The sequence below is a fragment of the Oryzias latipes genome, chromosome 15 (assembly GCF_053564925.1).
Source record: "Oryzias latipes strain Hd-rR chromosome 15, Olatipes_Hd-rR_3.1".
NCBI lineage: Eukaryota > Metazoa > Chordata > Actinopteri > Beloniformes > Adrianichthyidae > Oryzias > Oryzias latipes.
In genome coordinates this window covers 8,706,048-8,733,704 of record NC_136251.1, presented here as the reverse complement: position 1 = coordinate 8,733,704, position 27,657 = coordinate 8,706,048, and the positions used below count along the sequence as shown (strand labels likewise).

Below are 27,657 nucleotides of genomic sequence, written 5' to 3'. Positions count from 1 at the left end.
TAGCTCAGTGTGTCACAAAACTACGGTGGTCGAGAGGTGCAAGACACGTTTACATTTAAGATACAACCGACAACAAACCATCAAACAACAGGGTGACATTACAGATGACCTGACAAAAAAGAGCTGACACCAGACACTTCAATACATGGAGGATCAACCCCTTGAATCAAGACACTGTGGATGAGTACTGTAATGACTTGAACCTGGTGTGACTGACAGGAGGAAAACCTGAAAACACAACAAGAACCAAAAATTCTCGACTTTTTAACACTTTTTTCCAGCATACACAGATTCTTTTCTCCACTTGGAATAATTTCAAAGACTGTGGAGCATAAATCAATCTTTCTCCCCTCTACTCAAAATTACATACATATATTAGTGATGTGAGTGTAGATATTGTGCATGTTGTGTGTCAGGGTCCAGCATGTGTCCATGTTTGGAAGCTGGAGGAGCTGTAGCAGTTTTAACACATTCCTGCCAGGTTCCACACGCTGCTCTGATCTTAGCATACAAAGGGCTGCTTGTAACATTATAAACACCACACCTCCTCCTCGCTCGTTCATGATTTGACATGTGACTTGCTTCTACTGCAGTGCAACAGCCTCACCAAGTGTAATGTTACAGAGAAATCTTACCAATTAGAGCCTTTTTGCACTCTCTGTTTTTTTGCCTTTTGCAGAAATCTCTGTAGTTTTATGAAAGGGAAATGAGTGTGAATCCGCTTTCATCTGTTGTGGCTTTTTGACAGGTGAAATGAAGACAGCCAGAGATTTTCATAGTTTTCAGCAAACACAATTCAAGATTTACTTAAAAGTTTGCTTGAGTGTATTAACCACCAACTCACCTGAGAACAAGTAAAACCAAACCATAAGAGCGGTCGAGTCTGAAGACAGAGATGAAAATATACATTCCTCTGAATAACTGAACCAGAACAGGGGCAACGCTTTCTGCTTCATCCTGAGTGGGTTCCTCATTACATCGAGGACACCGTCTGGGTCATTTGATGCTGTTGCTTTTGGTGTTTGGACTTGATATATAATCTGTATACACATGCAGAGGTTCTGCTCATTCAGAGAAATGTAGAGACTAAGTTCAGTTCAGATGATGGCTTTGATGTTAAGATCATTTTTACTGTGGCTCTTTCTTTCTTTTCCTTCACTTTTTCTATATTTTGTTAAAAATACTTTAGTTTTACCAATGTCTTTTTTTCCTTACCTGCTCTTTTTGAAACTAAGCCAAGCATCCATCATTCTTTCTCCGCACCAACTCTTCATTAAACACTGAATATTGTAGGAATTTGTTCTGAATGGTCCTAAAAACATAGTTTGGATTAAGCAGCCTAAACTGATCTAGGTTTTCAAAATAGCTAATGTGCTGTAAAGCTAAACCCTGCTGGATCCTCTCATTCAGTGGTTTCAATTCAAAATAAAAAGAACCTAAATTCCTTTATGGCGTTTGTATTAACAACAGGGCCACCTTGTTTATTTTCTGTTGCACCACTTTGCATTTAAAATGATCTGAGATCATGAGAGGTGGCTCATACGTGCTCCTGTACCTGGCCGTGTACCTCGTCTCTGCTGGTACTTGAACTTGAGCTTTTTTGCTGTGAGGCAAGAGCTAATAAAACATATATATAACAAATATTTACATATATATATATTATATTCATATATTCATTATTATGTTCATTTACAGCCAAGAAGTGATTTCTAAGGAGCTTCAGTTAAAAGATGCAAACTTCTGTAGAAGAAATGAAGTCATCCAAACCTAAACCTAACCCACTCAACCTACCAATCTTTGGTGTTTTAACTTGGAGGACATATAATACGAAAAATAAGCCTAAAATTGCATTTCTGAGTATTTCTCTATTCAAATCATGAATCAACAGCAGACAAAAAATGATTGCATTTGTTAGGTGGAAGCTATGAGCACTCTGCTTCACTCCATTTTGATGCATCCACATGCAGACAAAAAGATTCATGCAGGAATTCCCAATGAACTACTACTGCTCTGCAGAAACTCCAGGAAGAAAAGCTGACTATTAGTGACTAAGTTTGCCAGAAAGCATTTATTTACTTCCCAATCTATTTAATACCTCTTTAACAATATAATCTTGTATGTATCGGAGGTCTTCAACCAACACTGCTGGTCCTCCCTGTACCACATCGATTTTTTTGATATGTATCTGTATGTTTTACATTCGTAGCCTAAATATGGAGAAAAACAGCCTCGTCAAGACCCCAGAGCCCTGCGGCACACCATGGCATTCTACTGTGTGAATTTGATGTATGTATGATTCTTCCAGATTCAGCAGCTGGAGACTCAGGTGATAGATGCAGAAAAACGAGCTTTTACTGCACAACAGCAGGTAAGTGAACCAGAACAAAGCGGTTTTCCGTTTGGGTGTGCATGGACGCTGGTCGCGCTTTTCAAGCGTCAGTGTGTGTGATGGACTCAGGCGCAGTGGATGGAGGAGAAGCTCAAGGCTCCAGAAGGTCCGTGTGGAGACGCAGAGGTGCGCTTGTTTCAGCAGTGCCAGGAGCTGCAGGCCTCACTGCACAAGAAGGAGCACCACATCGCACAGCTGGAGCAACAGCTGGAGGAGCAGGTACAGGATCTGAGTATGTCCAGCAACAACTGAGACTTTTAGGTTCATTCCATGTAGAAATTGTACATATCTATTAAACATTGCCCCTGCTTGTATACCAGGTGACTGAGTCCTCTGTTGATTTCGTTTGGGTTTTGAACAGAAACAGATCCGACTTCAAGATGCCAAAACAGTGGAGGAGAAAGCAGCTAAAATCAAGGAATGGGTGATGATGAAACTATCTGAGGTAAATACAGTAGCAGGACGTTACAAGAGACACAGGGAAAGTTGGAGCATAAATTAAAGTAATGAACCCGCCGTGGGAGTAATCCTACTTTTGTGTATCCCTGTTCCTCAGTTTGAGGCTGAGAATGCAGCATTGAGAGAAACCAACAAGCTACAGGAGGCCCAGATCCTGGACTTACAGAAACAACTTCAAGGTGGGACACTTCATGCTTTTCTTTAGGATCCATCTGCAGGAATTCTATTTCCATGATGACTGTAAAACTCCTGGACTATTTGCAGCATTTGAGCAGAAACCGAGCGGTGGGCGTGGATTCCTGGACTGTCCAGGGGAAGCTCAGCGCCTCAGCAGCCTGACCTTTGGCTGTTTCCAGGTGAGAGGGAAAAACCCACAGGTCCTCTCTGGACCTTCTCCCTCCCAGAGGAGCCTGGGTGTGCAGGGAGAGACTGAGGACAGAGAGGAAGCTGGTAAGAATCAGGTTTTCAGTGAACGTTTTTAATCAATGTCAATGTAAGGGTGGGGTCATCTAAGATAGCACAAGGGTTACGGCAGCTGCTGCAATTGCTAAATTAAAAGCCCAAATTTGACAAAAAACAAACATCTTTGAAGAGTTTCTTTGGATAGAAATGAGCCAGTGAGCAAATAAAAAAAGCGTCTTTGACTTCAAAGTAAAATATTTCTATTTGCAGATGAAACCAGGAGGAGTCTTTACTCCAAAAGGGCTCATGGTTTCCACGTACCAAGCCCACTTTGCATTCATGTTAGATTCATGCTGATTTTAAAGTTGCAAACGCATTAGATTCATGTTTAATATTATATTTAGAAAATACCAGTTTATGACTGTTGTGTCATTTTATTTTGCTCTATCCGTCACACCTTAAAGGTGGCATGGCTAAATTAGGCAGGCATCTGTTAAGAAACTTTAGAACAGAAAATACTTGTCTGAGTTAAAAATAAATGAACAATGAATCAAGATTTAATTATAAACAAATACAATTCATCTTTTTGTCTTAAAAAATAATCTGAGCCTGATTTAAATTCTCAGTGATATAATCCCATTCCATGAAAAAAAAAATGTTGCCTTTATTGAATATTGACAAACCAGAAACAACTTCTACAAATCAACAACTTTGTTTAATTGAATCTTCATCGTTTGTGAAATATTTGCCGTTTCTAATTTTAAACTACATTTTATGTTGTAGCATTTTAATTTGAAATTCAGATGTTTTTGTGATCCAATATCTTTAAAAAAGTCAACGTCAACCTTAGCCTCATACAGGCTGGTCCTTGAAACTATTGTCTGACATTAAACTGGTTGGTGGCCTAAAAACGGTTGGGGGCCACTGCCTTACAGTGCGGGTTGTTCTTTATCCCTTGTGCTATCTTGTGGGGTCTAGACCAGTGTTTTTCAACCATTGTGCCGTGGGAGATGGTCAGGTGTACCGTGGGAAATTACCCTCATTAACTGATTTAAAAACATTTACCATCTCCAGGATATCAGCTCTGTGTTCATCCAAACAGGCCCTGATAAAACACTGAGTAGTGTAGCCGTTGCGTCAGCTGTTTTCGGCAAAGTCCCGCCCCTTTAATCGTCTCCACCAATCATTCTTGGAGGCTTAATCACACTTCATCAGTCTGACCAATCAGAAGTGGTTAAAGTCTTCACTTCCTTGTTCTGATTCTGCTCATAAGTCGCTCAGTTCTAACAAAAATACCAGCTAAAGCTCGTCTTTAGCGGTGTAGCTTTCCACAGAATCCGGTGTCAGACCGTGGAACAAGTGAACAAAACAATGAAGCTCAGAGACGCTAGTCTGTCTGAAATCGGCGGCTGTTTGCCCATGATGCATTGGGTTAAAGTGACAGCGTCTCAGCACACAAGTCTTCCTTTCACGTCTTGAAACCACAACGAACACGCATCAAACAGTTTTAAATCTTCTAACTTAACTTTTATTACATCTTTTAGAAAAAACAGCTGCAGCTTCCAGCTTTTTCTGCCACAATTATCACAAAAATGCATCTGAGATTGTGGAGGGGCTGTAGATCGATGCAGACTATGAGATTCTCCTTTTTTTTCTTTTTTTTTATGCTGGTGTGCCGCAGGATTTTTATCAAGGTTAAAGTGTGCCGTGGCTCAAAAAGGGTTTAAAAACACTGGTCTAAATGACCCCACCCTTACTTTGACGTGTTCTCCCTACCATGACAAAGGTGGATAAAGGTGGAAAGATTTCATGTAATCCATGGACACCAGTGAAGATCACAAATCATTGAAGAAAACTGGTCCAGTGCAGTCTTGTGGGGTCTAGATGACCCCAACGTTAAAGTGCCTCCCACGTATAAACTTAAATGCATAAACACATTGGGAGTGGGGTCATCTGGACCCCACAAGATAGCACAAGTGTCATGAGAATGGGTATAACCATGGGTATTTCACAGCTTCTTCCTATTTTCTGTTTTAGTGACCAGCAGAAAGCAGACTTCCTCCCCAGACAAGGAAATCCAAAAGCCAAATCAAGCGGAAACACCTGAAAACCACAGTCAAAGCCCTCTTGAACCTGAGTCTACTGGGTCCTCCTCTGCACTCCCTCCTGCTGTATCGGAGGGGGGAGCCCTGCGCGAGGCCCGCGAGGGGGCTTCGGGCCTGGAGCTCAGTCGACCCGGCAGTGAGACCTACCTGACGGCTTCGGACGACAGCAGCTCTGTGTTTGGCGATGACATGCAGCGGGCGGAGCGCCCCCGCCTCAGCCTGCTGGAGTCATGTGACGGGGACATGTGTAAGGACGAGAGGGAGGGGGGGCACCCGGCCAAGCTCGTCTCGGGCGACCTCAACGAGAGGTTCCAGTCTCAGACGCTTGACTCCTCCTCCTCCTCCAGTGAACCAAACACCCCCAGTCCTATCCTCACCCCCGCTCTCACACCCAAGCGACCCACCACACCCCAGGACCCCAGAGACAACCCCGCTCTGCCCAAACAGCCCCGCCTCAGGACCCCGGCAAGCGCAGGGTCCATCAGTGTCTCCTTGGCAAAGAAACACCTGAGTCAGCCAGCAGTCAGCAGTGAGGCAACATACGGTCAAACACGCAACGCCCTCAGCATGCTCCGCCCACTCCGACCACAGGAAACAGACATCGACCAGCTGCTGGAAGGCAAGGAGACAGACAACAACACCCCCCACCCCAAAAAATCCTGCACAGCTCACAAGATTCTGACATGTTTCTGTCCTTACACCCCTCAGCAGATCATGAGACGAGCTCAGAGGGGCCAGACTGTGAGGCCTCGGCCCCCGGCAGCAAGCCTCCCACCCCCCCACTTCACAGACTGCCCTCCTGGGTGAGACTGCTCGTCTGTCATTATTTCATACCTTACAGGTGATACACTGCTCCAAAAGTTCTTCAATGTTTCAGCATTTGCTACACAAACAGGAAGGTTATTCATTTTACATCAAAACGCGAACAAAGACATATTTAGAAGGACAAAAACAAAAGGTTCATGTAGAGTTTTTTCTTCTACCAGTAACGCAACACCAAACTGGAAATCTTCTTTTACTTGTTGTTTAGAGTCTGTACAGATGTGTGTAGCTATCCTCCTTGCTGGTACCAACTAATGTCCATTTTCTCCACAGGAGAGTCGTATCTATGCAGTTGCTAAATCAGGAATCAGACTGTCTGACACGTCCTGCTCAAAGTCATCAAGCAAAGGTAACACACTCCAAGAACCTCCATCTCTACAGTGAAGATTCCTGATGTCTAACACAAGTGTCATCTGCATGTAGACTCATCTCTGCAGTCGACCTGTCCTGCCTTTGAGCAGTACACGTCCCTCATCTATAAAAACATGACGACACCAGTTTACACGAGGCTAAAGGGGGTAAGAGTGCAGCTGGTACTGATCCGTTGTTGCTCTTTAGCACAGTTGTGCTTCAGAACAAGTGGCAGACGGTCACATATACTGTCACCGCACGATGGGGAGGCATCGGCAGAATCTTTAAGATTATTCAAGATGAAGCGATTTTTTTTTGAAAATCTATGGCATGGTCAAGAATGCAGATGGCGGCAGTCAGTCAGGTGGCGATGAGGCCTTTACAAAACGACAGTTAGCCACAGGGTCGTGGCAGCTGGGTCGCCAGCTGGCAACGGCTCTGATTGGACGATGTGTAAATATCTCTGGATGGCGGCCGTCCATAGCAAGCGCCACCACCCGCCCGGTAGGCCGGGGGTATATAAAAGCCCCCTGTTAGTGTGAACGGCCATTGTCGAACACCCAGGCTGGTGTGGCTACGTGGAGGAGTATTTTTATTTACCCTTATCTAGGGAGCAGTCTTGTGCCATTTCAGTGATTTGTTTTTTTAGATCAGAGTTGAATAATAATTTGCGCAGAAACTAATTATAGATATAGTTCAAGTATTCAGCTCAAGGGCGGACTTACCATTAGGTAAAGGGAGGCGATTGCCTGGGGGCCCCCAGGCAATCGCCTCCCTTTACCTAATGGTAAGTCCACCCCTGTTCACACCCACCCCTTTATTTACAGAAAGCCACTCTGCTGAGCTGCAGTCCGTTTTCAGACGAGTCCTCCAGCTCTGAGGAGTCCTCCAGCTCAGGAGAGGAGGACGGGTCCCTCTGCAGCTCCCACACCTCCTCCAGCTCCAGAAAGGACAGCAGCCCAGGCAGCCCTCGGTCTCTGAAGAGAGGTACAGCCCAAATGAGCTCTCCTCTAGCTCCAGTAACGACAAATACACTCTACCAGATCTTGTTTTAATGTTTTCATGCTGAAAGCTTCTGAGAGGGAGAGAGATGGATATCTGCCCGTCCGTTAGACAGCAATCTGTCTTTGTCTGCAAACAAATGTTACCATTATCCAACATATTTTAACTTTGGTTTGCCAACAGGTATAACTTTCTCATCTACAAACACAAAACTGAACTCTTTAAATAGTAAAAGAGGCCACACCTCAAACAACCCATCATCCTCTGAACTGTGAAGAACCTGAGTGATGAGGAAATCCACCTTCATCACTGAGCATCCTCTCACCTCCTGCTTCATTGGTTCATGTCGCTGCCATTAGGCAGAGGCTACAGAGCCTTGTGGCTAAACAAGAAATAAACAAGAAACCTTTTCTCCATTCTGATGGATGGATGGATGGATGGATAGATAGATGGATAAGCTCCTCCCTCTACTGCCCCCCATTTGAGTCAATAATAATATAATTATTGACAAAAAAGCTTCTTTAAGCATTAGTAATAGCACCTCAGCTAAAAGAACTGCAGTTTTATAATGATATTAGTTATTGAAATGTGTATTTTTCATCCTTCCACTCTGATTTTCTCATTTGCCACCCATCCAAACCCCTCCCCTCCCCCCATATAAAATGCTCTACCTTCGCCGTTGGATAGATAGCATGATCTTTAATAATACTGAAGAAACATTTCTGTTTTTTTTGTGCATCAATTCTGCTATGTTTGGTGAAGTTTTAAAGAGGGTTGGAAATGTCTGAGTGCAGATTTTAGCAGTTTACTGTAAGAGCTGTTTAAAAAAAAAAAAGATTGGAACAGACAATAGTTTACCTAATTTTACTCTAAACTGTTCCATCTGCAAACAGTTTTATGCAAAAGCGCTTCATGGTGGGTTTAACGACTCTCTGTTAACTCTGCGCATCAGTTATTGTCAGGAACCCAAGCTGCTGGAGACCGGGCCTGTATCACAAACTCAAAGGTTTAATGCTACAACAAACTGAAATGTGGGAGAAATTAAAAGGGTGAGAATGCAGACCACCTGACAATGAAGAACTCAAAACTTAAAGACACAGAGGAAAAAATGAGTACATATTTGGATAATTAACAATTCGACCCTGGTGTAACTGTCACTAGGGAGAAATAGAAACACAAAACTTGAAAACAGAACACGACAAAAAACAAGAAAAAAGTGGAAAAATCAAAAACCATCCTCACAGTTGTTTTGTAGTTAGACTGCAAAGATATTTCTAAGACTTTAATAGATGTTATTTTAAAATCCTCATTATTATCTTTAGAATAGTGCTGAAGCATTGACTTTAGAACAAAAGAAGAAGGGAAAATCACAAGTGTGTTTTAATGTACAAAATGAGGGAAACAGCCTCCAGAACTGTAGAAATCTGACAGAGAAGGAGGTCCACCTTCATTTTTGGATGTGAGATTAAAACAAAGGGAAAAAAATAACAAGAGTGACATTTATTTGTAGCTTTCATCACATCATGTTCTCCCTCTCCACCCACGACCCGTCTTGCAGGCGTGTCCATGTCTTCAGTGGCGTCGGAGAGCGACTACGCCATTCCTCCTGATGCTTACTCCACCGACACCGAGTGTTCTGAACCTGAACAGAAGCTGCCGAAGACCTGCTGCTCCGCCAGTGACAACGGGAAGGCTGTGAGTGTCACTGGGCTGACACTGACTGGAGTAAATCCTATCAGGCTGGATTTTTTATTTTTTATTTGTTTATTTATTTGTCCTCCTGTCAAACAGCTATGCAAAGGTGTCATATTATACTTTGACAACATGGGGTTATGAATCTTCTGACACAAGGTGTATATTTGAATAACCCCCTTTTGTAATTTAGACTACATTTTATTCATATAGATTATATTTGTAACCGTTTTTGTTGGACCGGACGGAATAGAAAAGGAGGGAAGAAAATAGAGGGATGTTAGAGGGGGGGTAGGAGGGTAATTATAGAAGGGTGTGGGGGGGGGTAAACCCATTAAGCAGCATATAACAACAAGTTGCTGGATTTTTATAATCATGACTGTCAGTTGTAGTTCTACTGTATAATAAATCTAAAAGGGGCGGGGCATGTCCACACTCTCAAATGTTACAAACATACCTGCTAGCTCCAAAAACCTTACAACACAACTGCTGTTCACACACGTTTACTTGTGCATACAGACTAGCACATGTGAAGCATTTCATTCAGTCACGCAAACTGTTGGTGCAAAGGTGAAATAGCACCTGTGCTCGAGTGAGTGTTTCTGTTCTTCTGGGGTGGATGATGGAATGTAAAAAAAAAAAGGTGGGAGAGGGCCCAGCCATCCCCACACTGATGCCCCGCCGCAGCAGCAGTGGTAGCCAGGACCCCCCCCCCCCCCCCCCCCCAAAACACCTGCACAATACAATATAGCAGATAGAGAACAACCCCCCACCGGGCAACCACAACCGCCACCCAGGCCAGGGCCAACAGGACCGCCACAGGGGCCCCCAAAGCCAGAGAGCAGAGAGCGGGGAGGCACAGGGGTCAGGGAGTGCAAGCTCCAGCCCAACCCAAAGAATAGCCCCCTGCCACACCCCCAGTCCCAGCCGAGCAGCCCACCACCATCCAGGAGTTCTGAGCACCCCAACCCGGACCCAGGCACAAGCCAGGGTCCCCAAAAGGAGCCCCCCCCCCAGCTCCAGGCAGCCGCCCACCCAACCCACAGTTGGTCCAGGAGAGAGCAAGGCAGGGCTGGCCATTCCTGCCCAGGAAGAGGACCCAAGAGAGGTGGGGGTCCACAAGGAGTGTTATAAGCATGGGCTCACCCACTGTTGGAATTTTGGAGAGCCCCAGCGCTCAAGGGCAAGGACCAGAACCAGTGTTGCCAGATTGGGCGGTTTTCCGCCCAATTGGGCAGTTTTTGTTCTAAATTTGCGGGTAAAAATGGCTTTGGGCGGGTATGCATAATTTGGGCGGTTTTAGGGTCTGTTCGGCGGGGTTTTTCCACTCATGAATACATAATAACGGACTACTTTAGGCTGGGTGGCTGTTGAAGTCTTATGTTCTGAAGCTCCGTGAACACACCAGGTAGAGACGCTTAATGGGTTCTGTCATCTAACCTGTTGTTGGGGGTTTGCCGCCCCGCCCCTCCTCTTAGAAGTTGCGTTCTTTAAAGCTGACACCGCGGTCGCGTGTGGGCGGAGCTACGAGCTAACGTTATGGTCTGATCGCTGCATGTCTGTGTGTATCGATGCATGGTAGACACGGAGAATGTGGAGAGATCAGGTTTAATATTTTGGAGAGTTCTACTTGGTAATCATGTTTCCATGTTTGAGTTCATGAGATCGTCCCAGAAAGTCTCTGCTTCAACTCCCGCAGTGAAAGCTGCATGTGAATCTGACGCCCATGTTTCCATCTCTCTGACAGTTTGAAGCCAAAGCCCCTCCCCCGCCCCTCTACCTGCTTTTCCGCTCCACCTGTTCACCTGTTCACATCCTCTGTAGCTCAGAGTTGTTTTCCCTCTTTTTCACCCCTCCAGTGTGTCCAACACAGAGTGCGCTAAATACGGTCATCATAGCAGCAGGTTGACACGGTAGTAGTCGGGGCGCTTTGGCGCAAGCGCAGCACAAGGATGGAAGAGGTTATACATAGGCTATAGCGGGTTAAGAAAATGAATGGAAGAAGGCCCGTCCGCTGAAGAAATATTCAACACTGTACTCCTTTTATTAGTAGTCTGAACTATCTTTGATTTTGAAAAATGTTTTATTTTGAAAAATCACCGCATCGGGTACTTCATCAGTCCAGTAGGGGGAAAAATCCCCCCCGTTGGGCGGGTTTTTGCGGGGTCTGGCGGTTTTTAGAAGACTTTTGGGCTGGAAAACTGTGACTCTATCTGGCACACTGACCAGAACCCACACCACCGGGACACAAACTCCCCCAGGCTCAGATGTGGTGTGATCCCCGGCTCTTAGTCTTTCCAGAGAACTCAGGGATCCCTCTGCCTGCCTGGAGAGAGGGCCATTAGGCCCAGGAGGCCAGCACCCAAGGGACAGGGCAGTCGTTTCCGAGGGCCTGGTTCCCCGCCAGGGATGGGGTGGGGGACAGATGATCAGAGGTCCCATCTTCTTTGTATGTGTGTATGCATGTATGTTTGTGTTGGAGTGTATATTGTTATGGGTAAAGGGTATGTCTATCAAGGGGTGGAGTTCAAACTGGTGGGTAGGGCACTGAGAGGACATCTCATGCTTGCTGGCAGTGATGACCAAGTACCCTTCCACTCCCAATCAAATTCAGCAGCCCTCCGTGCCCCCCATCCGACTGGTCACCATGGGGAGCAGAGCCTTCAGCCACTCGGCCCCCCAACTATAGAACTCTCTCCCCCTGTTCCTCTGTATTGTGGCCTCGTAATCAATCTTTAAATCTAGACTCAAACCCCCCCTCCTTAAATCTTTCAGTGCCCATCCATCCATTGGCTGATTGTATTGTGTTTTTATTGTGCTAAATTTTATTTTTTTCTGCAATGTACAGTGTCCTTAAGTGGCAAGAAAGGCCTGGGTGGTGCTGGGCCTGGGGTGTCGGCGCCTCCGGGGGTGGGGCCCCTGGGCTGGGTGGGCCTGGCCCCCTTGCTGGGGGGGGGGGGGGGGGGGGGACAGCTGTTTGACCACCGGGGGACAGTCTATCAGCTGTCCCCAACTTACCCCCTTCCTCATATAACCTCATAATAGGGTGAGGGGGTGGGGGGCTTAGCCTGCGATGAGCCTTGGGGGGGGGTTTACTAGGCAGTGGCCCCCCTCCTATGGTTGCCGTATGGAGTGGGCCCCCCCTCTTTCGGTTTTATTTGCAACTTAGACATGTAGGGCCCTTGTTAGGGGGGGTGCTTGGACATCACTGCCAGCAAGCAGCGGATGTCCTCCTAGCACCCTACCCGCCAATTTTAACCGCACCTTAGACATTTAGGGCCCCTTGGTGGGGAGGGTGAGGGGACGTCACTGTGAGTAATCAGGAGATGTCCCCTTAGTGCCCTACCCGCCAATTTTAACTGCACCCCCCTTAGTACACACACCCCTCCCCCCTCAATATATACATCCCAACATAAACACACACACATGCACACACACACCCTCTCAAACACACATACACGCACACACATTTTGCAAGGAAGGTGGGACCTGGGTCCATCTGTCCCCTGCCTCTTCCCTGGTGGGGGGTACGGGCCCCTTTGCAACGGCGGCCGTGTCCCCGGGGTGCCGGCTTCCTGGGCCCGGCGGTGCTCTCTCCGCGCGGTGGGGGGGTTCACATTACATCTGAGCCGGAGGTGTCTGGTCCCTGGGGGGTGGGTTCTGGTCCTTGCTCCTGAGTGCTGGGCCCCGCCAAATTTCCAACTGTGGCCTTGACCTTGTGGGCCCTCTTTTTTCCCCGGGGTTCCCCCCTCCTGGGCGGGGGCGGCGGGCCACTGCCTCGCTCCTCCCTGGACCAACCGTGGGCCGGGCGGATGGCTGCCTGGAGTGCGGAGCGGGTCTCCCTTGGGGGGTCCTGGCTCGTACCTGGGGTTGGGGCGGGGGGATGCCCGGAACTCCTGGGTGGTGGTGGGGTGCTCGTTTGGGGCTGTGGGCGTCCTTCTCCGGTGGGGCCCTGCGTTGGGTTCTCCCGGCGTGGCGGGGGGGCTGCTCTCCTGGTTGGGCTGGGGCGGCGCTCTCTTTCCCTCCGTGCCTCCCTGGCCTCTGGCTCTGGGGGCCTTGCGGCGGCCCTGCTGGCCCTGGCCTGGGTGGCGGGCTTGGTCGCCCGGGCGGCGGTTGTTCCCTGCCGGTTCCCGTGTGGCGTTGGGGGGATTCCGGCTGCCGCTGCTGCTGCGGTGGGGGTCTTGGGGTGGGGATGGCTGGGCACTCTCCCTCCTTCTTTTCACGTTCCACCATCCATTTTAGAAGAACATAAACACTCACCTGAGCACAGGTGTTAGCTCACCTTTGCACTAACAGTTTCCATGATTGAATGACTGAAATATTTCACACTAGTTGGTTTTAAGGCATAAGTATGCGTGTGTGAACACTATCTGTTTTGTGTACATGTCGACAGGTGGACATTTTTGCAGCTAGCAGGTGTGTTTATAACATTTGAGTGTGTGTGGACAGGCTCCGCCCTTTTTTTTTTTTTTACTACATTTGAACCTTACCATAATGATTAACAACCAGTAAACTTGTTGCTTTATGCTGCTTCATGGTCTTATCCCCCTTCCCCTCCTATTATCACCCCCTACCCCCCCTCTTTCTAACGTCCCTCTCTCTTCTTCCCCTCTTTCCTTTTCCGTCCGGTCCAACACCAAAGATTTTCAGACATGATGGAAATTAATAAAGTTTGGCCTCAATTACAAAGGGGTTTATTCAGACATACCTTTGGTTTGTCTGAAGATTAATAACCCCTCTTGTTAAAGTAAAATATGTCCAACACAAGAGGCCCTCAGCTCTCATCTGTCTGCCCAGCTGTTGGACAGGACAAGTTGAAAAAAAAAAAAAAGTGGCAAGAAAGGCGCTTTAATATAAAATGGATTATTATTATTATTACCCCACCAAGGGTCCTATCAGGCTGTATTACCGTTACAGATGAATAGATTTTACTCTAAACGGCGGTGAGGGCGGTGAGGGCGGTGAGGGCGGTGGTGCGTAGAGTTGGGCGTGGACGGCGGGTTGCGTCTGCGGGCCATACAACGCCGCTTGCGGCTTTAATTATTATTATTACCCCACCAAGGGTCCTATCAGGCTGTATTACCGTTACAGATGAATAGATTTTACTCTAAACCTGATTTGAAATTTCAGGTCACTGAAAGATTATTTTCCTTTTATTTTAGTGCAATTATTTTAAACTAATGTTCGCCTTTCTATTGTCACAATATTTATTTATTTCTGATGTGTTTTTTCAGACAATGTTTTACTGTGAGCACTTCTTGACACTGATCAACCTCGTGTTTTGTAGGACTCAATGGAGAAGTCAGGATACCTGTTAAAAATGGTCAAAACCTGGAAGAAAACCTGGAAGAGACGCTGGTTTGTCCTCAAGGATGGAGAGCTTTTGTACTACAAGTCACCCGTGAGTTTTGTGCTTTTTGTTTTATTTGGAGGGTAAAAAAAAATACACAAGCATGTTCACACTTGTACACTAAGAATGAAATCTGCAGTTTTATGGAGATGCATCTCAACACGTCTCATTAATTCTCATCAATTCAAGTAAATTCCATTTTAGTAGTAAGTAAAGTTTTACCTGGTGAAACATCTTTTTTACCTGCAGCTGATTTACATAAAATAATAAATATTCCCTCTGAAAATTGGATAGATGAATTTATAGATTCCTATCTTAGAAGCACTCTGTACTGGGTACAAATCCCTTCATGCTCATTCTGTTCACTGCAGGCTCCTGTAGTTTTCTTTGGTAGCTATATAAACCTATCTTTGTATAGAGATATATTTGAATCTATTTAAAGATACATACAGATATGCAGAATTATTTACCACATTTTGATAAAAATGTATATAAGAAAATTCATTTTTGCGCTTTAAAGACACTGATGCATTCCTGTAGTGCTTAAAGGGTTTTATCTTTCTCCTGCAGAGTGATGTGATCAGGAAACCTCAAGGTCAAATTGAGGTCAATGGAACCAGCAGCATCGGCCGTGGAGAAGCGAAGCAAGTTCTCCAGGTATTTGGTTTTTCACAATAGTGGGTGCTTGACCGGTTAGGACCTGATAGAGGAAAGGGAGAACCCAGGCACTGTGCTCTCTGTGCAGATCGTGACCGGGAAGCATGTTTGCTACCTGAAGGCCGACTCTCCCAACCTCCTGGAGGAGTGGCTGCGGGTGCTGCAGATCGTGCTGCGGGTGAAGACTGCGAGTCCTCTGTTCACTCAGCCGGACGTCCGCCCTGTCATGAAGGGGACGCTCATCAAGGTCCAACCTCCACTTCCCCTCAGCTTAACAATCTGAAACAAATCCCTTGAATTTGTTGGAGAAACTTTTCAGAAGTGGAGTTTCTGACATCTGTCTCCGCTGCAGGTGAAGCACGGATACTCCAAGCGGGTTTACTGTGCTCTGATTGGCAAGACTTTGTACTACTTCCGCAGCCAGGAGGACAAGGTGTGTTTTAACGATGTGCGATCGAATCAAAAGAGAAGTGTAGAAAAGGGCTTTGAACTGGTGAAAGTGGAAATAATTGGATGAGCTGCAGCTTTTAATCATAAGCATTCTGGGTTCAGCAGTTCCCGCTTGGTCAGATTAAGCTTTGGGAGGCCCGGGTGGAGGAGGTGGACAGGTCAAGGGGTTTGGATGACATCCTGAAAGAATGTGGGCGGAGCCTTCAGTCTGCACCCTTCATCTTATCCATCCACCCACAGGACCAAGGTCTAACCTACTTGCTTGTTGAATCCCGGAACGAAAAGGTCAGTTTGAAAGTGGATCCCTTCAGTAGGAAGTTTGACCTTTTCCGTTTGTCAGCATTTCTGAATTCATCTGCCTTTGGCCCACGCTTCCTCTGTGATCCAGGAATCGTGGCTGTATCATCTGTCGGTAGCAGCCGGCACCACTGTGGGAAAAGTTGGAACTGAGTTTGAGCAACTGGTAGGAAAACTTTTCCAGGAGGACGGGGATCCAAGTGAGTTTTTGTCTTTCTGTTTTCTGAGTTGCTGCATGACACGTGGGATTAAATGCTGGCTACACACAGTCAGTCATCAGTCAGAACTGGAGGAATTGCAGGTAATCCCCATAAACAGAGACTGGACAGGTTGTCTCTGATGTACTCCAATGGATTCTGGATGCTGAAATCGGTGTTCCAAACAGCCAGTTCAGAGAGATGTGGTTTCTGCTGTGAGAACTGATTAAGACAAGTGGACTTGGTCAGAATCCAGCGGAACATTTGACAGCTTTTTTAATGTGAGATCACATCCCTTTATTAAGGAGTCAGTGCATGCACGTCACTGATTACTAGATCAGGGGTCTGCAACCTTTAACATAAAAGAGCCATTTGGTCCAGTTTCTTACAGATCAATACTCAGCCAGAGCTGCAAATTCCCACTTCACCTTTAAAAGAATGAACTTTTATTTATGTTTTTGAGGCTGTAACCCATTCTTTTATAAAATATAGTTTTCAAATATCCACAACAATTGAATCATAACATTGTTTTATATTTTTATTTAAAAAATCCTTAACTTTTAATATATTTTAATATTTAACATTTACTTGTGAGAGCAGCACCTACTGGTCCCTTTCAAAATAAAATACATCCTGTGTCAAATAAGATATTCCTGCTGCAGCAGTTGTACTTAAATTAAAAAGCCAAGAAAATTCATTCAAACATGGTGCTTTCTATAATTATGAATCCTTTTCTCCTTATGCTGTCAAATATAAACCTTACCACATTGGTGAAGAATTTTCGTTTTTTAAATCTGTACATGTAGATGCAATTTTACTCTGTAAGAACTTTGCCTCTGAGCATCAATTAGACACTGTTATGCAGCAGAAGATAGGAATCTGTGCTTGAAGCTTATTCTAAAAAACACCTTAAAACTTAATGAACTCAAACAAATTAACCAAAACAAATTTTTTCAAGTTGCTGGCATTTTTTTCTTCAAAGCCAAAGAGCCACAATGGAGGGTAAAAGAGGCGCATGAGGCTCCGGAGCCACAGGTTCCAGACCCCTGATCTAGGATGTGGTGTAAGGCTTCCGTACGACAGCATCACCTGTATGTGCAACTTACATCATCCATAAAAATACTTCACAACGTTTGCACGACAATATGTTCCAATTTCCTGACATCCCATGAGGTGGCTGCCAAAGGTCAAAGGGAACTGCACTCCGCTAAGATACAGCCACACCTCTCTACCCCCCTATGTGGGCCGGACAGCCCAAAAACCTGCAGCACCCATGCGGGTCAAGCGAATGAGGCCAAAGCTTAAGCTGCACAAATGAACATGCCGTTATAGGTACAATAACCGTTTGGGGTCCTTCGACTAGTGCTGACATCACGTTATGTGATTGGCTGTCCGTTGGTCCGATGATGTGTCAGATAGTGATTGGTCTGGACACTACCATAGAAGAACGTATTTTGAAGTCCGTTGTTTCTTTTTTTTGTTTTTTTTTATTGAACTTATGAAGTCCGTTGTAAACAAGCAGAGCGCCGACACAGAGCGAGATTATCTTCTAAACGTGCTCTTATTAGTGTTATGGTTATTATTAAGTGCATTTGCAGCCGAACGGACTCCGGACCGAACACTATAACAAACCTTCCCTGCCTGCAAACACGAAGCTACGAGACTCCAGCTGCTCTGATCAGAGACACGGTTCAATTGTGTGGATCAGATCTTTTTACAAAGTGGGTTGTGGCAAGATCTCTCTATAAACACTACAAAGAATAATGTCAGACACAACTTGTGAGGGAAAAGAACTTTATATTACTAAAGGAAACCTGAAATGAAAATACATAGAGCCCGAGCAGATCACCACGCTACATAGTTTGTCCAAGTGGGGCCACCGTAGTGTGACTCGAAGGACCCCGAACGGTAGTTGTAGGCCGAACAGTTATTGTACCTATACCGTCAATGAAGGACGTTATTCCAACGCTTTTTCAGTCAGCATCTTTGCATGAGGTCCTGCCTCACAGAAATGCTTCTCTCAGACTCCCAGATCTGGAACCATCCCATGTTAGTGTTCAGTAAAGAGGCGCTGCTGTCCCCGCTCACCACTCTGCCCTCTCAGGCCCTGCAGACAGAGGCTGTCAAACTCTTCAAGGTACATCTTGGTTAACAATCCAGAACAGTTGTGTGGTGAGAAGTGCCTTCATCGTTTGTGCTCTGCTCTCAGACGTGTCAGCTCTTCATCAACGTGGCCATCGATGCCCCAGCAATCGACTACCATGTCTCGCTGGCTCAGAGCGCCCTGCAGGTCTGTCTGGCTCATCCTGAGCTTCAGAACGAGATCTTCTGCCAGCTCATCAAGCAGACGCGCAAGAGGCAGCCGCATGCCCAGCCAGGACCCCTGCAGGTCGGCACCATCACCACAAGGGGGCACCACCTGTATTTGTGATTGACTCTGGTATCTAGAAGAGAAGGAAGAAGGAACTCCCCTTTGTGTAAAACAGCCTCAGTGACTCATCTGTCATAACATGGACAAGGTTACTACTTTAGAAGGGTTTCGGTCTTCTTGAGCTTATCTCTGTAGTCATCAGATAATCTGACCATTAGAGCAGCTTTTTTCAGTGAACAGCAAGTCCTGACTAGTTAGTGTTTGTTTAAAAAAAGACTTCTGCTGTACCCCTAAAAGGATTTCCACACGACAAGCTGTTTGCAGAAGTTCCTTAAAAGCAATGGTGACGTAAAGTGATGTAAGGGATTCCAAAGAATGTGTGTGTGTGTGCGTGTGTGTGTGTGTGTGTGCGTGTGTGTGTGTGTGTGTGTGTGAACCAAACACAAAAACAACTGCAGCCCTCCCCTGGAGCTTTCTTTCTTCACATAGATGAACACTTAATAAGATAGCAGTGTCTGTCTTTTTTTAGGGTTGGCAGTTTCTGGCCTTGTGCGTTGGACTCTTCCTGCCTCAGCATCCTTTTTTCTGGTTGCTCCAAGTTCACCTACAGAAACACGGAGACTCCAGGTGAGAAACCTCAGCAGCTCACAGGCTGAAGCACTGAGCTATGGCCTTAGTCACAGCCATAGACGGTACATAGAGATGGACAGAGCTGTGGCCTCACCCATAGAAAATGCCTTACCTGACCTGGCTCCAGCAAAATGAAACCAATTCATTTGCCATTTTTCCACGATTCTGCAATTTGGAGCCAGTCAATCAGGATTGGTCCAAGTCGGTTTGAGTCAATTTTTCTAGGGCAACTGCTGTCGCCGATCATGAGTAAGCTTGTATGGAGTCCACAGCCCTCCCACTGAAAGTGTCTAAGGAGAATCAGTTACTCAAAGGCTTTTATTAGGGCAGTTTATAACTTGAAAAACTAGCGATAAAGAAATAATGTCATGAATGTCTCAGAGCAAGAATGGTCTGACCAAACTATAGCGGTTTATTTGTCTATAGAAGTCTATGGGATTTTGTCTTCTTGGATCCATCGGAGACTTCCTGTTTGGAAGTGGAGGGGGGAGGTCAACGGTAATGATACAGGGCTGTCAGGACAAACCACTCCTCCGTCTGCCAGGGGGAGGAGGGTGGACTGGAGACGCAACAGAGACAATGTAAAGTAACTGACTGTCGGGAGACGGATTCCCTACACAACGCAAGGGAGGCGCACCGCAGACCGACCAGTGTAAATCCGACATAAGGACACTGTACAAGAGCATCACCTGTACCTTACCATACATATACCACACACACGACAATGGCACGTTCCATTTTCATGGCAGCCTCCATACGGATGACTAAGGCTTTAGGAAGCCACACAACAAATAAATGTCAAATAGTTCCACAGGCTTCTGTCCCTTCCCTGTTTTCAATCTAACTCTTTCTGTTGAGATCTTCCCTTTTAGTGCATAAAAGGTCATCAGTTCTTTCTCTGTTGGCAATCGTAGTCAAGGAAACATGCACACAATTTTTACCAACACGGGTGTCCCAGAAACATGTTTCTTTATTCTTTGTCTTTAAATAGGACGACGCCTTTTTAGCATCTAAACCAAATCACTGAGATATTCACATTTTACCAAAGGTATTTATCTAGTTTCTAACTAAATTACCATATAGTTTTTTACACTTGAAAAGAGTCACAACAGCTTCTCAGGTAATGTCTCTTGAGATAAATTGGCATTTCTATATTCATATTTTATGGCAATTTTATAAATTTTTCAGTTAAATGTATTTGCTCATTACAAATGAAAATGTGATGCATTTACTAAAGCGTTATTCCTATTCAGATTCTCTTTTGATATATTGTAAAACTGATGGTCTTTTTAGTATGATGATGCAGTTTTTAGCAACCGACTGTGCGTGTATTCGCTCCACACACTCACACACACTCTCCCCCCTCCCTTCCAGGAGCCCACCGGTTTCAGCACACATACTAATCCCACAACACATGCTTTTTAACATTCTTCAACAAATCTGATCAGAGTTGCAGGAAAGGCAGGTGTAGGTTTCAAAACCGTAATGGTCAAAGTGGGCGAAATGTGTCAACGTCCGTGAGGCATTACCGTACTTTAAAGACGTTAAAACAGTCGTTAACCACGATAATTAACTGGTTTCAAGCCAGCTCTCTCTCGTCGAACGACTATCAAGTGAGACCTCTATTAACTCTTGTGTTATCTTATATGACTCCACCCTTGCATTGACGTGTTCTTCCTACCATGACATAGGTGGATAAAGGTGAAGAGGATTTCATGTAATCCATGGACACCAGTGATGATCACAAATCATTGAAGAAAAAAGGTTCAACGCACTGTCTAGTGGGTCTAGATCAGGGGTCGGCAACCCATGGCTCCGGAGCCACATGTGGCTCTTTCATCCATCTCTTGTGGCTCCCTGTGACTTTGGAAAATAATGAGTATTTTATAATAATTAAATTTTATTTTAGTTTGTTCATTTTTCATGGCATTTCAAAGGCGCTGCTGGCTCCATACGAAGCGCGAGCCACATAAAAAACAGCTTCGTAATGAGCTCGTATTTATCAGGCGAGAACTGCAGAGCTGATAGTAGGAGGAGAAACGCGGGGCGGCTTCAATAAACACTCCGATCTTCTGCCGGGAACTTGACGTGGCGTGGGGCAGAGACCAACTCGCTGATGACAGACTGAGAGTTCGCGCCAGCGTTGCCAACCGAAAAGTCATCTGAAAACCGCCAGACCCAGCCAAAAACCGCCCAACACAGCTTTTGTTGATGTTTTTTTTCGTACTGGACTGATAAAATAAAAGATTTTTCTAAATAAAAGATAGTTCAGACTAATAATAAAATGTGAACACTATTTAATATTTCTTCAGCGGAGCGCCTTCTTCCATTCATTTGCTTAACCCGCTCTATCCCCGCTATAACCTGCGTCCGGCTCTTTCATCCTTGTGCTGCGCTGGAGCGACCCGACTATCGTATTTTGCGCTCTCTGTGTAGGACACACTGAGGAGCGCGGGGCAAACAAATCTCAGCTGCATAGGATGTGAACAGGTGAACAGGTAGAGAGGAAAAGCAGGTAAAGAGGCGGAGGAGGGGCTTTACCTTCAAACTCTGTCAGAGAGATGCAAACACGGGCGTCAGATTCAGATGCAGCTTTCACTGCGGGAGTTGAAGCAGAGACTTTCCCTGGGATGATTTTATGAACTCAAACATGGAAACATGATTACCAAGTAGAACTCTTCAAAATAATAAGCCTGATCTCTCCACATTCTCAGTGTCTACCATGCACTGATAAACACATCGCTCCATGCAGCGATCAGACCAGAACCAGTAGCTCCTCCCACATGCGGCCGCGGTATCATCCTTTAAAGAACACAATGTGCATTTGCAGCGACGTATGCTTCAGACGATGTCCGATTGCCCAATCTACATGTCAATCAGGTCCCGTACTTCTCAGTGAGGACTTTGGTGGATTTTAAAGAAGTACTTTTTTTTTTTTTTAATCTTTTCTGGCCCGCGATCTACACTCATGTCATTGAAGATCGACGTAATGAGCACCCTTGATATAATGTATACATGCGTAATATATATAATGATGTCAAAACGGGTTGTGGCTCCGGGTGCTCTCTTTTTTATTAGGGGCGGTCCCAAATGGCTCTTTGAGTAAAAAAGGTTGCCGACCCCTGGTCTAGATGACCCAACTCCCAATGTTAAAGTGCCTAGGATAGCACAAGGGTTAAAAACAATGTGCGGCTTTCTACCATACAATGCGGTAACAGCAGGAGTTCGTTTCAAAATAGAAGCAAAGTGTAAGCACTGTCATTCAATTTATATATATTTATGTATATATATTTATATATATAAGTGTGGAATTTCAAAATAAGACTCAATTAAAATCAGGTATCAATGCACTCTTACTACTATATTGACATATGATGACATATGTGAAGAAAAACAGTCATTTCACTTCTCACTTATAGTATGCTATCTAGTGATGTCAGAAAATACATTCTAGACTGATTTGATGTGGAATATGGAACCTCACGCATAATTGTTTCTCTGTTCAGTCTGCACTAGAGCAACGCAGAAAGCTGTTTTTGCTAAAACAGCAAAGACTCAGACTGGCTTCCCATCTCTGGTGGCGTTCACCAGGGCTGTGTGGCAGCTCCTGATTTTTTTTTACTGCATCATAGATCAACTGATGTCCCGGGTCTGTGAGCAAGCCCCTGAAGTGTCTCTTGGCAATTACCATCTGACTGACCTGGAGTATGCTGATGACACCGTCCTGCTCAGCACATCCCTTAGCCAGCTATAAAACGCTCTGGGCATTTAAAGGGAAGAAGCAAAGAATTATGGTCTCCAAGAGAGCTTTGCATACCTGAGATCTATAGTGACAGGTAACAGTGACCTAAAACCAGAAGGGCACTGGCAGCATCAGCTCTGTAGTCTCTCATAAAACCACTATGGACGGCATGGAAACATCACGGGCAAGACAAAGCTCCAGATTTAAAACTTACCTGTACTCTCCATCTGGATTTATGTTTTAGAGACATGGCCTTTAAATAAAAGCACAGCCGCAAGAATAGAACAGCCACGCTCTCAGGACCATTGAGAACATCCCATGTCCCCAACATGTTTCTAACAGAGCATTAAGATCGCGAACCTGCCAGCCCCAAGCCTCCTGCCTTGTTGCACAATGCCGCACCAGCTGGTTCGGCCATGTTCTCCGCCTTCCCTCTTGCCATTTTGCAGTTTAGTCTGAGGGCTGCAGGCTGGAAACGACCTCAAGGCAAACCTCGTACTCGATGGACAGAGGTCATTGCGGGAGATGTTAAACCTTATGGGCTTGCTATGAAAGAAGACCGAAAAAAATGGAAAACTCTTGTTTTTTGGGTCTGCTCTACGCACCGGGAAGGTGCATCGCCCCCCCCTGCAAGAGCCTTGATGATGATGATGATGAGTAATAACACCCTAATACCCAATTTCAATTGGGTCTTATTTTGAAATTCCACATCAGATCAGTCTGAAACTTAGTTTCTGAAATCACTAGATAGGATACTATGATAGTATAGGATAGTGAAATGACTCTGTGGAGTTTTTATTTTACACATATGTCAAAAATTATTGTAAGTACTGCTCAATACATGATTTTAATTGAGTCCTTTTTTGAAATTCTACATCAGGCATATAAATATATAAATATAAATATATATGTGGGTGCGTGTGTGTATATACATATAAATTGAATGACTGTTCTTCCACTTTGCTTTTACTTTCAAAAGAAGTCGTTCTTGCTGTTACCGCTATGTATGGAAGCGGCACACTGTTCTTAAGAAAGGGCTTCACTTGAAAGCCGTTCGATGAGAGAGAGCTGCCTTGAAACCAGTTAATTATCATAGTTAACGGCTGTTAACCACTCGCGCCCCCTGCCCCACAGTTTCAGAACCACTCCCATAGAGCAACCACGCCCCCCTCCTTTCCCTGCCGGTTGCTGAGAGCTTGGAGTAGGAAGCTTGAGGTCTGCCCAGAGTATTTTTAACTTCACAAATGAGCCCTTTTTCAAACTGCTTTTTTTTGTCTGCTCTTGATTAAATAAATACACAGAAACGTAATTTTAATCTTTCCATAAGAACATATTAAAAACACCCAAAACACAACATTCAGAGTGGATCTTCAGCCATTTCTTATTAAGGGGAACCTGTTGAACGCTGCGTCTTGCATACAACGTGATTCCGTTTCCTCTGATGTCTTTTTTTACTTTTTTTTTTAATTGAACTGGGACTTAGATCATTTTTAGTCACACACCAAAAATCTTTAGGATAATTAACATCACTATGATCATAATTTATCTTTATAGGTATTTATCCTTTATAATTCTGAAATAGACAGCGAATTGTTTACCCATAACCTCTCCTGCTCCTACCTGATGATCCACTCCTTGTCCTCCTCAGGACAGAGGTGGGAAAGTATGCAATCTACTGCCAGCGCTCCATGGAGCGCACCCAGCTGAGGGGAGGGAGACAGGCCCGGCCGTCCCGGATGGAGATCCTGTCCATCCTCCTGAGGAACCCCTACCACCACTCGCTGCCTTTCAGCGTCCCCGTTCACTTCCTCAACAACACGTACCAGGTCACAGCAACGCACAAAAACCCCACTCTGACACTCTCCACGGGTTTAACAGTTGACTTGAACTGTTGTGTTTGAATTTCTTTATGCCAAAAACTATTCATGCAAACAGTTTTAATCATTGTGTTGCAGAAAGTCTATGTGGTTTTGTTACATCACAAACACACGTAAACATGTAAACTTTCAACACCGGTTGTGTATGTCCTTTCATAAAGATTTCCAACATGTTGTTCCAAATCAAAGAGGTTCAAAGCTACGATACTAGACACTGCTGCTGAAATCAACACCTATTACAGATGTTTCATCTGGAAAAACAACCTTTTATAAATTCCTATTTGAAAACTTTTGGAAGTCATTTCTTTTCTGTGCCAGAATCGGATTTTCTTTGTTTTCCATCTTTTTCTCCAACCAGGTTCTGTTCTGTCCCTGGTGTTTTGTTTCATAAAGCCTTGAACGCTAAACGCTAGTCTAATGAGCTGTTCACTGTTTCGCCAGTATATGACCACAAACTGCTTTAATGTCAGACAATATTTTCACGGACCAGACTTTAAGATGTGGTGGATAAATGCTACTGAATGAATTTATAGGACATTTAAAAAAACAAACATATTTTCTACATATAATAACAGACACTAATCCACTGTGAATGAAACTTTATTAGCAGCAACTGTAGATGTCTGCATCTTTCCTGTCAATGACATATAGGCAAGAATCCAAAACATTATAATGTTTTTAGGCTTTTGTTTTTGTTAAGATTTTTTTTTAAATATTCACCTGGAACCAGATTTAGGAAAAAAAAGTGCCTTTTCTGTCAATCTGCCCACCCTCTAGTAAATTTGTCCTTGTTTTTCTCTGCAGTTTCAATTTGAGTTTACATGTCAATGACAGTAATGGCGTGTTCAAACCATTTATCAATTAGCTTTTTGCAATTTTATTTTTTTAAACATTTAAGGAGGTTTAAGGGCAGGGATGCCGAGTTTACTTTAGTCTGTTTAGTTTAGTTTAGACATTACACATACAAGTCCATGACTTTAATTTTTTTATGATTCATGTTTATTACTTAATTACCAGTTTAAAGCCCATTGAGATGACTATTGTTGTAAATATTTGGTTATATACATAACGTTGAATTAAATTGAATTGATTTTAAGAAAAGAATGGTCATTATCTCCAGCTGGTTCAGACTGACACAGTTCTCCTCATGGTGGGGTTTTTTCAGCTCACCCTTCATCAGTGGTGTTACAAGTAAGTTTCCTTTACAAACTGATTCTTCAAGGACTCCTCCTTAAAAGTTTTGGAAGTTGTGTCTCAGATACAGTCACAGGGAAACTGGTTGAGGGAAATCATAGTTGTCAACAGTGAAAGAGTGGAAGCTAAGTACTACATTCCCCCTCTCTACTGCTTTCAAATCCACTGAAATAATGCCTCAGATGTCTGGAAAATGCAAATAAAGGGCCCTAATTTTCAACATTTTCATGGGGGAGGACCCCCAGACCCCCCATCAGTCTACGCCTGGGTTATAGCCAAAGACTTTCTCCTCAGTAAACATTTTCTGAAAAGATTTGCGGCCCCGGACAAATAGGTCATCCTTGATATACTGAAATGAGCTGAATCTCATTTTTTCAGCAACACCAGCTCAGCGTCATAATAACGGAGGATTTCAGTGGCGTTGTTTTCTCTCTAGGAAATTAACATATCTTTAAGCTGATGGTACTGTCTTTATAAAAACAATGAAATATTTGGACTTCTACTGTTCTGCATGATAACACTCCACAATACTTGACAAAATATTAAAGTCCGTCTTCCTGCGCTCTTCACTTGACAACAACAACCAGATTGTTTGTTCTACTCCAGTCATGAATGGCTTCGATGTGTTTGTTTTCTGCTCTGAACTGTCTGCTGGCAGGTGGTGAGCTTTGATGCGTCCACAACGGTAGACGAGTTTCAGTGTCGCCTCAACCTGGATACCGGCATGAGGAAAACCGGACTGTCTGGTTTTGCTCTGTACACCGATGATCCCTCTGGGCGGGAACTGGAACACTGCGTGCAAGGAGGCATCAAGGTAAATCTTTGTGTGTTTGCTAACCTTGATGTGGCTGAGCTGCTGCAGAAATAACTGTTTTGTTCAACCTGCAGATCTGTGATATTATCTCCAAATGGGAGCAGGCCTCAAAGGAGAACCTCTCTGCCAAGTCCGACACCACCAGGAGTGTCCGTCTCACTTACAAAAACAGGTAAAGGGTGAAGCTCAGGGTGTTGTTCCATGCAAATGAAAGGGCTGTGAGCTGGCTGCTTTGTGGAAACTGCAAACATGTACCTGCTCAAAAGTCCCCACAGGATTCCTGGCATTCTTAAGTGATGAGTGAATCATTTTTACTTCAGTGTTTTTCTCCTGTTCTTGTTTGTTTGATAAACCAAACATACAAATGAGAAACCTTATAATGCATTGAGCTCAAAGTACTTTACTGTTAAAAACAAATAACAGATAAACTAAAAAAAAATATAGCCACCAAAACTTAAATCAGAAAACTAACCGGCCTCCCGTCCCCTTCGTTGACACATACACCCCATTGCCCCAAACACAATGAAAACCAGACTTTAACTATCAAAGAAATGTGGGTTTAACTGTTCTATGACAGTAACAATGAAGACTACAGGCATAACTTCCCTCATAATACGAAGCAAGACACATTAATAGTGGCAGTTGCCATAGCAACAGCGGGAACTGGAAGTTGATTGTACTGCGATAGTATTGCCCTTTTTGCTTACAGCCTCGTTGCCTGTTTGTCACATGAGAACATTGTGGAGGAGCCTTGATTTGTTTAAATACTGTGACATCACAGCCATTTCCTGCTCTCCTGCTTACACCCCCACCCCCTGCAGGAAAACACCAACTCGCCTGGATCTGACCCACCAAC

The 27,657-nt window shown here is 44.6% G+C and overlaps 1 protein-coding gene across 8 annotated transcripts in view; it reads left to right on the top strand.

Moving 5' to 3' along the window:
- Nucleotides 1-27,657, top strand: part of plekhh2 (pleckstrin homology domain containing, family H (with MyTH4 domain) member 2) — a 43,436-nt gene that overhangs the window by 10,316 nt on the left and 5,463 nt on the right. Inside the window, exons 3-25 of one of the 8 annotated variants that reach the window (XM_023963175.2) lie at nucleotides 2,306-2,368; nucleotides 2,459-2,608; nucleotides 2,751-2,834; nucleotides 2,946-3,027; nucleotides 3,113-3,298; nucleotides 5,288-5,974; nucleotides 6,064-6,158; nucleotides 6,451-6,526; nucleotides 6,601-6,695; nucleotides 7,356-7,515; nucleotides 9,089-9,225; nucleotides 14,510-14,623; nucleotides 15,143-15,229; nucleotides 15,318-15,476; nucleotides 15,582-15,662; nucleotides 15,785-15,964; nucleotides 16,068-16,176; nucleotides 18,198-18,310; nucleotides 18,383-18,562; nucleotides 19,074-19,171; nucleotides 24,565-24,742; nucleotides 26,646-26,801; nucleotides 26,876-26,973. In XM_023963175.2, the coding sequence (XP_023818943.1) occupies nucleotides 2,306-2,368; nucleotides 2,459-2,608; nucleotides 2,751-2,834; nucleotides 2,946-3,027; nucleotides 3,113-3,298; nucleotides 5,288-5,974; nucleotides 6,064-6,158; nucleotides 6,451-6,526; nucleotides 6,601-6,695; nucleotides 7,356-7,515; nucleotides 9,089-9,225; nucleotides 14,510-14,623; nucleotides 15,143-15,229; nucleotides 15,318-15,476; nucleotides 15,582-15,662; nucleotides 15,785-15,964; nucleotides 16,068-16,176; nucleotides 18,198-18,310; nucleotides 18,383-18,562; nucleotides 19,074-19,171; nucleotides 24,565-24,742; nucleotides 26,646-26,801; nucleotides 26,876-26,973 (3,368 nt within the window). Of the gene's footprint in view, nucleotides 1-2,305; nucleotides 2,369-2,458; nucleotides 2,609-2,750; nucleotides 2,835-2,945; nucleotides 3,028-3,112; nucleotides 3,299-5,287; nucleotides 5,975-6,063; nucleotides 6,159-6,450; nucleotides 6,527-6,600; nucleotides 6,696-7,355; nucleotides 7,516-9,088; nucleotides 9,256-14,509; nucleotides 14,624-15,142; nucleotides 15,230-15,317; nucleotides 15,477-15,581; nucleotides 15,663-15,781; nucleotides 15,965-16,067; nucleotides 16,177-18,197; nucleotides 18,311-18,382; nucleotides 18,563-19,073; nucleotides 19,172-24,564; nucleotides 24,743-26,645; nucleotides 26,802-26,875; nucleotides 26,974-27,657 lie in introns of all 8 variants that reach the window. The other 7 variants (XM_023963174.2, XM_078931677.1, XM_078931676.1 and 4 more) reach the window with 7 other exon arrangements.